The 14602-nt window shown below is 35.8% G+C and overlaps 2 protein-coding genes across 2 annotated transcripts; both read left to right on the top strand.

Moving 5' to 3' along the window:
• The first annotated feature begins 5326 nt into the window (after positions 1-5326).
• Positions 5327-6192, top strand: LOC146719916 (uncharacterized). Its single transcript, XM_085489410.1, has 2 exons — positions 5327-5411; positions 5630-6192. Exons 1-2 carry the CDS (start codon positions 5327-5329, stop codon positions 6190-6192), a joined length of 648 nt encoding a protein of 215 aa, XP_085345536.1.
• A 174-nt stretch (positions 6193-6366) lies between these two features.
• LOC114931656 (uncharacterized) lies at positions 6367-6957 on the top strand. Its single transcript, XM_029315510.1, has one exon. The coding sequence runs from the start codon at positions 6367-6369 to the stop codon at positions 6955-6957; it is 591 nt and encodes a 196-aa protein (XP_029171343.1).
• The last annotated feature ends 7645 nt before the right edge of the window (positions 6958-14602 follow it).

Genomic DNA, 14602 nt, shown 5'->3' with positions numbered 1-14602 from the left:
CATTTTTGACGATAAAGATTTTCAATGTTCAAGAATAGAGAATTTTCCAAAAGGAATCCCGTCTATTTTAAAAGAACTTTTCGAAAAGAGCTCGATTCATTTGCAGAAAAAACAGAAAGAAACCTTTGTAAATTTTCTAAATGAATTTCAAGATTTATTCTCCTGTAATATTGTTGCTGGGAATTGCAATATTATTGAACATGTCATAAATGTAAAAGACTCTCTCCCCATAAAACAGGTACCCCGTAGGATTCCTTTTCAGATGAGGGATGAGGTTGATAAAATAATGGAAGAGATGAAAATAGAAGGAATCATAGAAGAATCTCAAAGTCCTTGGGTTTCGCCGGCTGTTATGGTCAAAAAGAAAGACGGAACACTGAGATTCTGTGTTGATTACCGGAAACTTAACACTATCACGGTAAAAGATTCCTATCCCTTCCCTCGAATTGACGACATTTTGGATCAGTTATCAGGTAACACTTGGTTTTCTACGCTTGATTTAAAAAGTGGTTACTGGCAGATAAAGATTCGTCCTTCAGACAAAGAAAAGACAGCTTTTTCTATCGGTAAGGGACTTTGGCAATTTACGATCATGCCCTTCGGTTTGTGTAACGCTCCCGCGACGTTTCAGAGACTTATGGAAAAGGTTTTAAACGGATTGATTTCGAAAAAGTGTCTAGTTTATTTAGACGATATCATCATTTTTGGAAAAGATTCTGTTGAAATGTTTCAAAACCTTAAAGAAGTATTCTTGCGATTACGGAGAGCAAATCTTAAAATTAATCCAAAGAAATGTTTGCTTTTCCAAAGAAACGTAAAATATCTTGGACATGTAATTTCCGAACAGGGCATTACCACCGACCCAGAAAAAATAACTGCTATTAAAGATTGGCCAGTACCACATACTAAAAAACAATTGCGTAGTTTCTTAGGATTTTGCTCGTATTATAGGAAGTTTGTTAGAGGGTTTTCTTCAATAGCTAAACCTCTTTTTGCTTTAACAGGAAATCAAATTAAATTTTTTGGAACGACGAATGTGATAGTGCTTTTCAAAACTTGAAATTAATGTTATCTTCTCCCCCAGTGTTATCTTTTCCTAAAGAAGAAAGTCAATTTATTTTGGATACTGACGCTTCAAACTTCGGAATTGGTGCAGTGTTATCACAGATACAGGATGAGAAGGAAATGGTTATCGCGTATTGTAGTCGAGTTCTTAGCAAAACTGAGCGGAATTATTGTGTTACTCGTCGAGAATTATTAGCAATTATCAGTGCTATTAAATGTTTTCGACATTATCTTTTGGGTCAAAGATTTTTGATTCGTACTGATCATGTTTCCTTAAAATGGCTTATGTCATTTAAAGATTTGGAAGTGCAACTAGCTCGTTGGTTGGAAAAACTCCAAGAATACGACTTCGAAGTACAACACCGGAAAGGAGAATCTCACAAGAATGCCGATGGATTGTCCAGACGACTATGTGAGACTTATGGGTGTGGATATTGTGCCAAGGTCGAGATAAAGAGTACGTCTGAAAACGAGAAAATGGTTGCACGACTTATATTCCAAACAGAAGATCTGGGAGAATGGCGTAAAGATCAAGAAGAAGATCCTGACATTGCCGTTTTTATTCAGGGAAAAATGAAAGAAACACGACCATCTCGTTCTGAATTCGTGACTCGTGACATTTCTGTTCAAATTTATTGGACTTATTGGGATGCATTAATTCTTCAGAATGGAGTCCTTTACAAGAAGTGGGAAGCTCCGAATTTGAAGTCTAGTTTTCTTCAATTGATTGTTCCTCGAAAGCGAGTTAAACAAGTCCTTGAGGAAGTACATGATTCTCCGTTCGGAGGTCATTTTGGTGTAAACAAAACCTTAGAAAAGGTACGAAAACGCTTTTATTGGGCGACTTACAAGCAAGACATTGAAAATTGGTGCAGATCTTGCAAGGTCTGTATTTCTAAGAAAGGCCCCACAGGAAAAGGAAAATCTCCTATGCAGATCTATAATGTCGGAAGTCCTTTTGAAAGAATTCAAATGGATATCCTAGGTCCACTTCCAATAATTTTTTCTGGAAACAGATATTTAATTGTCATCGTAGATTGCTTCACCAAATGGGTAGAAGCTTTTCCCCTGAAGAATATTAGAGCAAAGACAGTGGCAGAAATCTTCATTTATGAGTTTATTTCAAGACATGGAGTACCTTTAGAAGTACATACCGATCAAGGGAAGAATTTTGAATCGAAACTGTTCGCTGAAATAATGAAGCTTCTCGGAATTAGGAAAACGCGAACTACTGCGTTGCATCCTCAGTCTGATGGTCAGGTCGAACGACAACATCAAACAATAATCAATTATCTAGCGAAGTATATTTCACAAAATCAAAAAGATTGGATCGGTGGATTCCCATGTTTCTTCTAGCTTACAGATCTTCAAAGCACGAAACCACTGGGATGACTCCTGCGGAATTATATTTTGCTCGAGATCTAAGACTTCCAGTGGATCTATTGCAAGGAAATGTTCCTAGATTAGAAGAAAAAGAGCCGTCTTCGATAGAAAATTTCGCTAATACTCTCAAAAGAAAGTTAAGTGATATCCATTCCGAAATTAGAGACAAGATGAATATTAGATCTTCTAGGGTAAAGAGTTGGTACGATAAGGGAGTTAGACAGATTCTTTTTCAAGAGGGAGAGAGAGTCTGGTTTTATAACCCTCGAAGAATTAAAGGTAGAGCTCCCAAGTTACAGAGTAATTGGGAAGGACCTTTCTCTATTGTAAAGAAATTCAACGATGTGGTGTACTGCATTCAGAAGACACCCAGACATCGGAAGAAAGTAGTGCATGCAGATAGATTAGCTCCATTTTTAGATAGAAATATTGATTGTTAATTAGAAATAGTACAAAACTCAAATAAAGATTGCTAGAAATTGGAGAGTTGTGTTTGTGTGTATATTTGTAAGTGCATTTTTTTTAATTGGTGAATTTATTCTGCGTAAGGAATGTTTTCTTTTCTAGTTGGAAATTTTTAAGAAGAGGCTTGCCTGAGTTTTTGTTACAAGAGAATTCTCTGAGGAAGTTCCTGCGACCATTACTCATCGAGGGCAACTGGCTCCTTTCAATTGAGAAGACCGTCTCATCTTCAGAAGATTGGTCATTTGGTTCATCACGTTGAAGACTGTCCCTCTCGTGGTTTTTGATCCGTGGTTTTCCCACGAGACTGAGGGCAAATGCCGGGACAGAGACTTAGGGTGTTCACGAGGAACGTTGGGTCCACGGAAGATATTTCCCCCCTTTGTCTGAAGATTCATGGACCATTTCGTTATCCTTCCGGGAGACGGCGAGTATAGTGAAACCGCGAAGACAGCAGGGATATCTTCTATCAACTCGACTGTTATGGGAAAAATCTGGCCAATTTTTCTTCAAAAAAACAGTTCGAGTACGGAGAGGAGGAGGGCGAAGCTCGGTAACCTGTAGCAGCAGCTAAGGGAGAGCAGGATTCGTCCGGACAGTGTAGACGCGAAAGGAGAGGGACCAGGCGTTTCGTTCGGTAACCTGTAGCAGCAGCTAAGGGAGAGCGGAGTATCGTTGGTGCCCTGATAGCAGCGTCAGAGTCCTAGGTCTTCAATCTCCGTGAGAATTGTCGGGACGACAATTTTGAAGAAGGGGGGCAGTGTTGCGCCCCCGTGTTACGCCCCTGGATCTACATCTTTGTATCGGGTGATACTTTTCGCGGGATCAACTCTTTACGCTTCCGGGAGATCGTCGTCAAGGGAGTTGTTGTTAAACAACTAAGAGTCTTCTTCTGTTTTCGGGAGACATGACAGTTTTGGTCTAGCGGTCGCATCGTGCGGACGTTTTCCGAGACCGGAGCTTCTTTGCATTACGAATGCACTATTTGTTATATTTCATTGGTTTCGTGTATTGGTTCCTCATATTAAAGTTCATTTCCCTATTATGCGAGTGTCTTTATTTCGCGCGCGAGTGAGAGTGACTGTGTGTGAGTGACTGAGCGAGAGGCGTCCCGAGGACGCAACAATACTTTTTGCACTCAATCGCTCATCAATTATCTCTTTATGTTAAACTCTATAAATTATAATTTATAGATGTCGATCGCAGCACATATAGTCTAGACACAAAGACACATCGAATCATATCGTCTTATTTGTTTTACATTTTGTATTGTAGAAGCTCGCTAAATACACGATGTGACTTGCATAGAATCGAGCTGCAAACTAATTGACTGACTCGCGTCGCTCTCTTATTTATTCTTTTCCAAAATCGGTTTATCGGAAAATAAAACAAACCACTATCCGGCAGCCGGCAGTTATCTCTGCCAGCGTTCTCATGTTACGTCGCGCGCCGTCGAAATCTGCAGTTCGCTTGTCGCTTAAATCAAAGTCGCGTGCATTTGCGCTTGACAGGAAGTGTGTGTTTAAAATAAAAGTGTTAACAATGAGCTACAAACATAAATCAGGAGCACAAAAGAGGAAGGAAAAAGAAGAGTGGGAAAAAAACCTTAAAGATGCATCAAAAAAACAACTTTCCTTGTCTAGATTTTTAAAGCTTTCTACTTCTCAAGCTGCAGCTTCATTAGAGCTTTTTTCAACGTCAAAACCTTCGACATCACATAAAGACAAAATTCAGTCTGTTTGCGTTGATGCTGATACTGATAATCATACTCTTCCAAGTAATTTAACATTAATGTCTTCAGCATCGCCAATCACTGAGACTGAGACATATTTCGATGTAGGATCGCGCACCTTTAACATTGATATTGATATTAAAAAATCGCACGAAAAGTTGCCTGAAAATTTTCCAGAAGATAATACAGGAAGTGTACTGCTGATCTCCATCTTTAAGAAGAAACTAGCAAATGATGAATTTGTGCCTAGAGATTGGTTAATATGGAGTAGAACAAAGGAAGCTCTCTATTGTCTGCCATGCAGAATTTTCAGCAAACTTCCACAATCTCAACGATCAGCTTTAACATCATCTGAAGGTTATTCCACTACACAAAAGTGGAAGAAATTACATGACAAAGTTCCTGAACATGAGAGAAGTGCTTCGCACAAGAATTGTTACATTGCATGGAAAACAGAACAGAGGAAGTTAAAAATGGATACTTCATTGAGTGATTTATTGTTTAAGTCTATACAACATGAGCAAGAAGTGTGGAAAGAAATCTTAAAGTGATTATTTCATGTAACTTTGTTTCTATGTGAGAGAGGTTTGGCTTTTCGCGGAGACAGTAATAGAATTGGATATCTTTCCAATGGTAATTTTCTTGGACTTCTCGAACTTTTAGCAATATATGATCCGATCCTAAATGACCATCTACGGAAAGTGCGCCACTCCCAAGAAACCGGTACAAGACTACAGGTACACTATTTATCAGCAGATATTCAGAACGAGTTTATATATATCTGTGCAGTCGAAGTAATAAATTATATTCTTCGAGAACATGAAAAGGCAAAGTATTTTGCAATAATTGTGGATGCAACCCCAGACTCTGCTCACATTGAACAAACTGTATTTTTAATAAGATATGTAAATTTGATCAATAAAGCTGGAGGAATCTATAAAGTTAAAGAGCGTTTTTTGACATTTGCTGATTGTTCTCAAAAAACAGGGGAAGCCATTACCCAGCTTATAGTATCAAAACTTGAGCAATTTAAAATTCCTTTGGCAGATTGTCGAGGACAAGGCTACGACAACGGCAGCAACATGAAAGGTACTTATAAAGGAGTGCAAGCGAGAATACTGGCTCTCAACAATCTAGCGATCTATTCTGTCTGCGCCTGCCACTTTATCAATCTTTGCGGAGTGCATGCAGCTGAGAGTTGTAGTGCTGCCCTTACATTCTTCGGAGTTGTACAAAAATTGTATAATCTATTTAGTTCCAGTCCCCAAAGATGGGAAATATTACAGAAGAAAATAGGTCACTCTCTGCACTCAACTTCTAAAACTCGCTGGTCTGCCAGAATCGAGAGTGTAAAACCTTTTGCTGCTCATCTCCCAGAAATAGCGGAAGCACTAAATGAATTGTCATGCCTCAACTTATCAGCAGAGTCTCAACGTGACGTCAATGGGCTCAAGAATTATGTACGGACATTCAAATGTATAGTCATGGCATCAATTTGGGTAAAAATTTTAAAACCTATTGACATAGTCAATAAAATAATTCAGGCTTGAGGGACAACAGTTGATGTTGCTTGTAAAAATTTGAGTAGCTTAATAGCAGAGTTGCAAGTTTTACGTAATGAAGGATGGGAGAATATTTTGAATGAAGCTGTCATCGTGGCAAAAAATATCGGATAGCCAGAATCTTTCCAAGAGGAAACAAAGAGGGGTCGTAAGCAAAGAAGAATGGCAGACGAAGAAGAAGATGAAGACGGAGCAGGACAAGTAACTGCAGATGTGACATTCAAAAGAGAAGTCTTCTATGTTATTTTAGACCAAGTGATTGAAGACCTAACTGAGCGCTTTAAATCTATGCAAGAGCTTTGTGAAAGCTTTTCCGTCCTTTGGGAAATACGCTTTATGTTAAACGATGAAATTGAAAAACGAGCAACTAATCTGGTGGACAAGTATTCTACAGATCTGCAGTATGAGCTTGTGGACTTGAAAACCGTTTACGTTGCAAATTTCGGCGAAGAAGCTCTACAACCTTTAGAACTACTGAATGCTCTTCAAAAAACGAATCTTGCTTGTTTGTTTCCTAATTTGTGCATTGCTCTCCGCTTCTTCCTAACAATTCCCGCAACAGTGGCTAGTGCTGAGAGGTCATTTTCTACTCTGAAGCGAGTTAAGAGTGTTCTGCGTTCCACCATGTCTCAGGATAGGCTATCCAGCCTGGGTGTGTTGGCTGTGGAAGCTGAACTCGCGAGACAAGTCAACATGAAAAGTTTAATTAATGATTTTGCTTCAAAAAGGCCAGAAAATGCAATATTTGAATAAAGTCATTGTACAATATGTGTAATAATGTAAGCCAGCTTGTCTAATGCAAATTGTAGGGAGTTTTGCCTTTTCCGTGTGCAATGTATTTATATACGAGTAAATATATATTTTATTAGTAGTATTTCGTATTTCTTATTAATTTTCACCGACTGTACTTTGTGAAGAGTTTTCTACCGACTTCTACAGTTTGCTTTGATGACAAAAAGAATCTTTTTTTTATAATTCGTAAAGAGTTGCTTTTCAAGGAGGGACAGTAACTTTAAACGACATAATGTCAAATCAAGACATAAGGCATTCTAAAAACGTAATAAAAATTTTTTTTAAAGACGTCTTTAAGACATCTTAAGTGATGTCTCGATTTATGATATGTTGTCTGAGATAGTAGCCCTGGGGCCCGGCAAACCTCTCGGCGGCCCTGTACGCACATGTATGTATATATTTTAGTTTTAAATCAGAAATAGGTTAAGTTATATCTGCCAAAAGTGCACCCCCTCTCCGCTCCTTAAGAGAGAAAAAACCTATTGCGTCCATACATCAGAAGACGCGGTAGTGTCTCGCTAAGTATATCTTTTTTTAAATTCAATCAAAAGGTATCGAAAATATAGAGAAAACATCGAGAGAATTTGAAAAAAACTGAAAGAACGCTACTGGGTATCCTTTACCGGAACTAACACAATTTCGTGAATATTTGAAACAATGATTTAAAATATCTAATGAACCGGAACATGTTTTTCAAAATATGGCCATATTATCGAAAGCGTGAATTTTTCCGCGTAAAATAACATCGACGAAATTGATAATTGCACTGATTGCAAAAATATAAATCTTTTTAGAAATTTTTCGGTCAAAAATGTGTCACATTTTTATTAAGATACGTCGTCGGACTTGTCCTGCCGCCATCTTGTCGAAATGGGTGACAGCCAAGGCAAATGGTTGCTTAACCTCACGCTTTCTCACGCCCTCTCACCCTTTCCTATCCTCTCCCACTCTCTTGCACCCTCTTGAACCTATTCCATCCTATCCCACCTTTCCCCACCCACGTCCACATCCATCCACACTCACCCTCTCCCACCCACTCCTACCCACACAACAAGACATTATAGACGTAAAAAAAGCTGAATATCTTTCACCATCAAGTTCTTTACAAAAATTAGTCGCTATCAAATATATCTTATCAAAAATTACGTTTATAGCCAAAATAATTACTTGCAAAAATTAATATATATTTTAATAATCTCAAACCAAGAGATACCGTTCCAAAGAATTAATTTTTCGTGCTTGGGCTTTATTGGCCGATTTAAAATATCATATTTATATTAATCTTAGCTATTAAGGTTTTTTAATTAAAACAAAACAAATCTAAACACGGCTTATAGAGCCAAGCGCAAGATGTAGGAGCGCAAAAAATAACACAATAACTTGTACTATAAACAAGTTTATTTAGTATAAACGTTTTGGTCCTTTCTTTGGACCATCTTCAGTATAATAGGAACATAAAGTTACAAACCATAATGAAGAAACTGTCTGATCATTTGCAAACTCTCAAACGCATTACGTATAGTGGGCCTTCCAAACTTCCACCAGCCGGACAAATATCACAGAATAATGAGGTAGTAATAATACCTTCAAAGGTAACCCATACTGACTGTAGCTAGTAAGCCTTTCTCATGGGAGACCCACTACCCACACAGACACAACACACATACCCGCACGCTACCTAACTCGGACGCGTCCGGCGCACAAATAAGGCACGAAAACAAGATGTGCGATTATTTATTGGTTGTTGAACAACGGTTCATTGCCCTTTAGGAGAGAATCAAACCTAAATATATAAAAGCCTCACTAACAAGTTTATAGCCTTGTTTTATGACTCTAAGAGAATTTGTAATAACCGTAACCAAGGTCTGAATTTCAATGAATTTAAGGCATATTTGTAACAATGGATATATAAGCCTGATGTTAGGCACTCAGTGTCTCCTGACGATTTAAACCGTTTTTCTGACGCCTAATAAACAACATTTCTGCAATAAGTCTCTTCTTTAAGAAAGGCTTCTCATCCAAAATTTCAACATTATCCCAATCAAATTCATGGCCGTCAAGTCTGTGGTCCGTAATAACGGATTTCCGTGTAATATTTCTATAATTATGATTTCTATTAATATGATTTCTATGTTCCTTAATGCATGTTTTTAACTGTCTGCCTGTCTGGACCACATACAACGCATCACAATTTCTGCACAAAATTTTGTACACAACATTATTATGCCAATCTTTAGATATTGTATCCTTATGGACGCAGATGAACGAACGAAGCTTATTCATACCCGTGTAAGACATTTTTACATCCAAATCACGGACCACTTGACCAAACCGCTCAGAAAATCTAGGTACATATGGTATATTGAAATATGTGACGGGCACCGAACAGACATCCGTAACTCCATTATCATAATCAGAGTCCATATTCCGCGCTCTAACAAACAACGTCTTGAGCCGCTCACAAAGCGTATCAAAAATTAAATTTAATGGAAACCCATTATTACGCAAAATGCCAATTACCAGCTCAAGATTTTTTTTGTGAAATCTCGGATGTGACAGCCAAAATGCTCTATCCACTAAACCAGGAATAGTGCCTTTCTTATAGCAGAGAGGGTGACAGGAGTAGAAATTCAGGTATCTTCCCGAAAACGGTGCTAGGATCAAGATTCGGGACAGGATTGGTTTATGGAACCAATCAAATTCAATAAAACCTTCATTCAAGATGAACGTAACATCCAAGAAATCCAGTCTGTCGCCCGTCCTCTTCTCGATGGTAAATTGTAAATCTATCATGATATGCGTTGAAGCGTCTTAATTCTTCCCGACTCGTCGAGAAAGGGATCGCCAATGCAAAATCATCAACGTAACGCACATAGAACGGAAGACCGAAAGGAAGCTCCCCTATCACTCTACTCTCCAAATCGCGCATAGTCAGATCGGCTACTATTGGGGACAGCAAAGAGCCCATGGGCGCCCTAAACGTTTGAAATTTCTCCTCAAATTTTTCTAAAACTTCTTAATTTACACCTTCTCCTCTCCAGTTCATTAGACTACACTGTGGCAAATCCTAGATAGAGTAACATATGAACAAGCTATTCGCTCGGCTAAAGCCAGAACACGAATACAGAAAAACAAATATAATAAAATCAAACCAGAAACCTTAACTCCAATATCCACACATACAGTAAAAAATCTTAGCAGTCAAGCTTTTTCTTCTTCTAAAATTTCTATCCTTGCCAAAGGACTTAATTTTGCCATCACCCCCACTAATATTCCTACGGAAGAAATAATCAGCCAAGTTAAAACGGCTATCTTCCACCTTCCCGCTGAAACAAGCAACAATATTAGAAACCGAATTACTAACGTTCTTCACAAAGCCAAACTTCCCAGTCAAAATATAAGCAGGGAAGAACGACTAGCACTCTGTAGTCTCAAACAGAACAATAAGATTATTGTTCTACCGGCAGATAAGGAAAACACCACAATAGCTATGGATAAAGATGAATACTGCAACAAAATCAAGGCCATGCTCTCAGACCACAATGTCTATAAAAAACTTAAACGCAATCCGACCTCCAGCATAAAGAAAAAAACTTCTTTGCTTCTCAAGAATGCAGGTCTCCCTCCCCAAACAACTAAAAAGCTAATCCCCGAGACTCTTCAGCCCCCAAACTTTATGGTCTCCCAAATATCTATAAAAATTCAGTTCCATTACGCTCTGTTGTTAGCAATATCGGAGGACCCACTTATCAATTAGCTCAGTTTTTTGTCAAACCTCTCCAAACCTTTACAGGACTCAATGATTCTCACATTAAAAACTCAACAGACTTTGTGAGCAAGATTACCAAACTCAAAACAAAACTAATGACATTCTTGTCAGTTTTGATATAGTATCTTTGTTCACGAATGTTCCAATACAAGACACTCTAGATATTATTAAAAATTCTAAAAATATTGATTCAAATTTTTCCCATTAATAGAACATTACCTAATCTCAACCTATTTCCAATTTCAAGGAGAGTTCTATGAACAAACCTCCGGAGCAGCAATGAGATCCCTCATCTCACCTATCATTGCAAACATTTTCATGGAACATTTTGAGAATAAAGTCCTGAAAAACGCACCTCTCAAACTCTCTACATAGTTTCGATATGTTGATGACACCTTTGTCATCTGGAGTTATGGCAGAGAAACGCTTCCTCAATTTTTCGACTTTCTAAATTCCCAGCACCGCAGTATTCAGTTCACATTGAAAATAGAACAGAATAATCAGCTCCCCTTTCTAGACATGTTCGTTAAAAAGAACGAAGACGGCACCTTAGGCCATCAGCCAACAAAAAATAGGAGTTCTCAGATTAATAACTTTATAGCAGTGGAAAAATTCACACATAAGAAAGCGAATCCATTAGAACAAACAAATGACAAGTGATTTGTCAACTTATCTGATAGAGCAATCCCGACTGATGTCATAAATTTATTACAGTTTGGGAATAACTTTAGTCTTCCTATACAAAATAAAAAAAAAGATGATACACGAGTTTATCAAAGATATTGTAATTCTAAAAGCATAAAAAATCTTATCACAATACGCAACATCGCGATCCCTCAGTTTACCTATTATTTAAATAATAAATCAAAGAAACAAAAATCATATAAACAAAAAATTACTGGATATGCATAAAAAACGAAACAATTTTGCAAGGATAATCCGGACATCATATTCACCCAGTCAGATAAAAGTAATGTCACAGTGGCTATGAATAGTAAATATTACATCGATAAAGTCGAAGAGTTACTAAATGATAAAAATACTTACGAAATAATCAAAATAAATCCGATAGCTAAGATAGAAAAAGATCTAAATAATTTTTTTAAAAAATGATTAAAAGAGGATATAATCTCAAAAAAAGAATATTATTCATTACATTCGAGTGATTCACTTCTCCCCAAAGCATATAGGTTACCAAAATTACACAAAAAAAATGTACCATTTAGAATTATAGTCTCTTTCATTAACACATTTTTACATCGATTAGCAATTTATATACAAAAAATTATTACAGACGCGATCCCTAAAGCTAAGAGTCATGTTAACAATAGTTATGATCTGTGTAACATGCTATCTGAAGTCTCACTAAAGAACAATGAAACTTTAGTGTCTTTAGATGTAACATCGTTATTTACTAATGTTCCTCTTGAGCTTGTAATTAATAGCATAAATAGGAGATGGGAATATATAGAGAAAGAAACCAATATTTCTAAAAAAGATTTTACTGATGTTATCAAATTTATTATGTCGTCTACATATTTTACGTTTAATAAGGTCAATTATAAACAAATATTTGGGGCTCCTATGGAGTCTTCGTTATCTCCTGTAATTGCGGATCTTGAAACGACCGTTCTTAATACATTAAATACAGATGTAAGTTATTATTTTAGGTACGTCAATGATATTTTAATTTTTATTCCGGAAGGCAACGTTACTAATGTATTACATAGTTTTAATAGTTACCATAACAGATTAAAATTCACGATGGAAAGAAAGGATAATCACAGAATAAATTTCTTGGATATATCGATCATTGTCATTAATAATATGATACACATCGATTGGTTCCATAAAAAAACCTTTTCAGAAAGAACTTTATCGTTTTTTTCAAACCATCTTATAAATAACACCTTTTTTATGGCATATAAGATGGTTTGAAAAAAACGATAAAGTTTTTTCTTATAAATAATTTAGTAGATAGGGCAATATTATTATCCCATCCTATCTTTCATAAAAAAAATTTAGAGTTTGTTATCAACATGTTAATTGACAATGGTTATCCTCTTGACCTTATTTTTAATGAAATAAACCGTAGATTAAAATTTTTAATAACGAATAAATTGAACGTAAATACATCAATTAAGAAACACATTATAATCCCACAAATGGAGATGATAATTATAAATTTATTGCAAATCCATACATCGAAGGAATATCAGAACTAATTGCGTCATCAATTAAAAATCTAATATAAAAATAGGATACAGGTGTATAAGAAGGTTGAATGGTATTATAAAACCTCAAAAAGATAAAAATGAATTATTAAATAACTCGAATGTAATTTATAAAATAAATTGTAATGATTGTAAAGCTACATACATAGGGCAAACAAAAAGGAAACTATGTACCCATATTAAAGAACATAGAAATAATATTAAGTCAGACTCAACAAGACTATCGGTGATTTCGGAACATATCTTAAATTTATCACATTCTTTTGATTGGGAAAATACGAAAATATTGGATTATGAAAGTAATTATCAAAAAAGATTAATATTAGAAATGTTACATATTAAGAAACACATAAATAGTATTAATTAAAAAAAAGACACTGTGTTCCGGATTAAAAGGGGTAATTAATGGACTGTTAAAAAAAAAAAAAAAAAATTAATTGTCAGAAAACCACTCGTTATTAAGACCTTCATAAACACGTATACACATAGATAAGTCTTCAAAACATGAATAAACTCAGAATCATATTGACAAATATTATATATCAAATTAATCAAACATCATATGCGGAGATAGTTAATATGTATATAATATAGCAGAATAAAAAGAAATCGCTAAATATAATGACTAAATAATATCACATCATAGAATAGAAAGAAAAGAACTTAATATAATTATTCAATCGATTGACTCCGCAACATTTCAAATGACTTCAATTTCAGAAAACGGATATAATAGATTATTGATTCAGAATAAAACACATATATACATATACAGTGACGCTCAATGAATATTAATAAATAAGATATAGAAATCATAAATCATTAGTTAAATGTATCACATAGAATATCTTAACGACATACATTAACTCGTTAAAGTAATCAAACATAAATATATTAAATCTTTTATAACCATATAGGTTTAGTACAACAAATCAAATATAAATATCTTGAGTATCGGATAAACCTCTAGACTCAGTAAAATAAATCAAATATAGCATCATATCTTATGAACTCAGAAAAGTAACTCAAATATAACATCTTATCTTGTAAACTCAAAAAAGTAACTCAAATATGACATTGTATCTTGTAAACTAAGAAAAGTAACTCAAATATGACATCGTATCTTGTAAACTAAGAAAGGTAACTCAAATATGACATCGTATCTTGTAAACTCAGAAAAGTAACTCAAATATGACATTGTATCTTGTAAACTCAGAAAAGTAACTCAAATATAACATCGTATCTTGTAAACTAAGAAAAGTAACTCAAATATGACATCGTATCTTGTAAACTCAGAACAGTAACTTAAATATAACATTGTATCTTGTAAACTCAGAAAAGTAACATTATTAAATACAGTTATAAGAATCCTGGCAAGGCCAGTCTTTGTAAAAATAGTCAGGCAACGTCAAACTATGCACACAGGGCGAAGCCCACTCTTGTGTGAATACTGGCGAAGCCAGTCTTTATCAGAATAGTTAGACAACGTCAAACTATGTACACAGGGCAAAGCCCACTCTTGTGTGAATACTGGCAAAGCCAGTCTTTATCAGAATAGTTAGACAACGTCAAACTATGTACACAGGGCGAAGCCCACGCTTGT

Source organism: Nylanderia fulva, unplaced genomic scaffold, assembly GCF_048542155.1.
Source record: "Nylanderia fulva isolate GAGA-0341 unplaced genomic scaffold, ASM4854215v1 Scaffold82, whole genome shotgun sequence".
NCBI lineage: Eukaryota > Metazoa > Arthropoda > Insecta > Hymenoptera > Formicidae > Nylanderia > Nylanderia fulva.
This window is presented reverse-complemented; position numbering and strand designations above follow the sequence as displayed.

Bases quoted from the DNA above. Each gene is read 5' to 3' on its own strand.
- LOC146719916 (XM_085489410.1), top strand. From the start codon at position 5,327: ATGACCATCTACGGAAAGTGCGCCACTCCCAAGAAACCGGTACAAGAC. The intron at 5,412-5,629 runs GTTTATATATAT...CTCAAAAAACAG, and splicing joins TCAGCAGATATTCAGAACGA to GGGAAGCCATTACCCAGCTT.
- LOC114931656 (XM_029315510.1), top strand. From the start codon at position 6,367: ATGGCAGACGAAGAAGAAGATGAAGACGGAGCAGGACAAGTAACTGCA.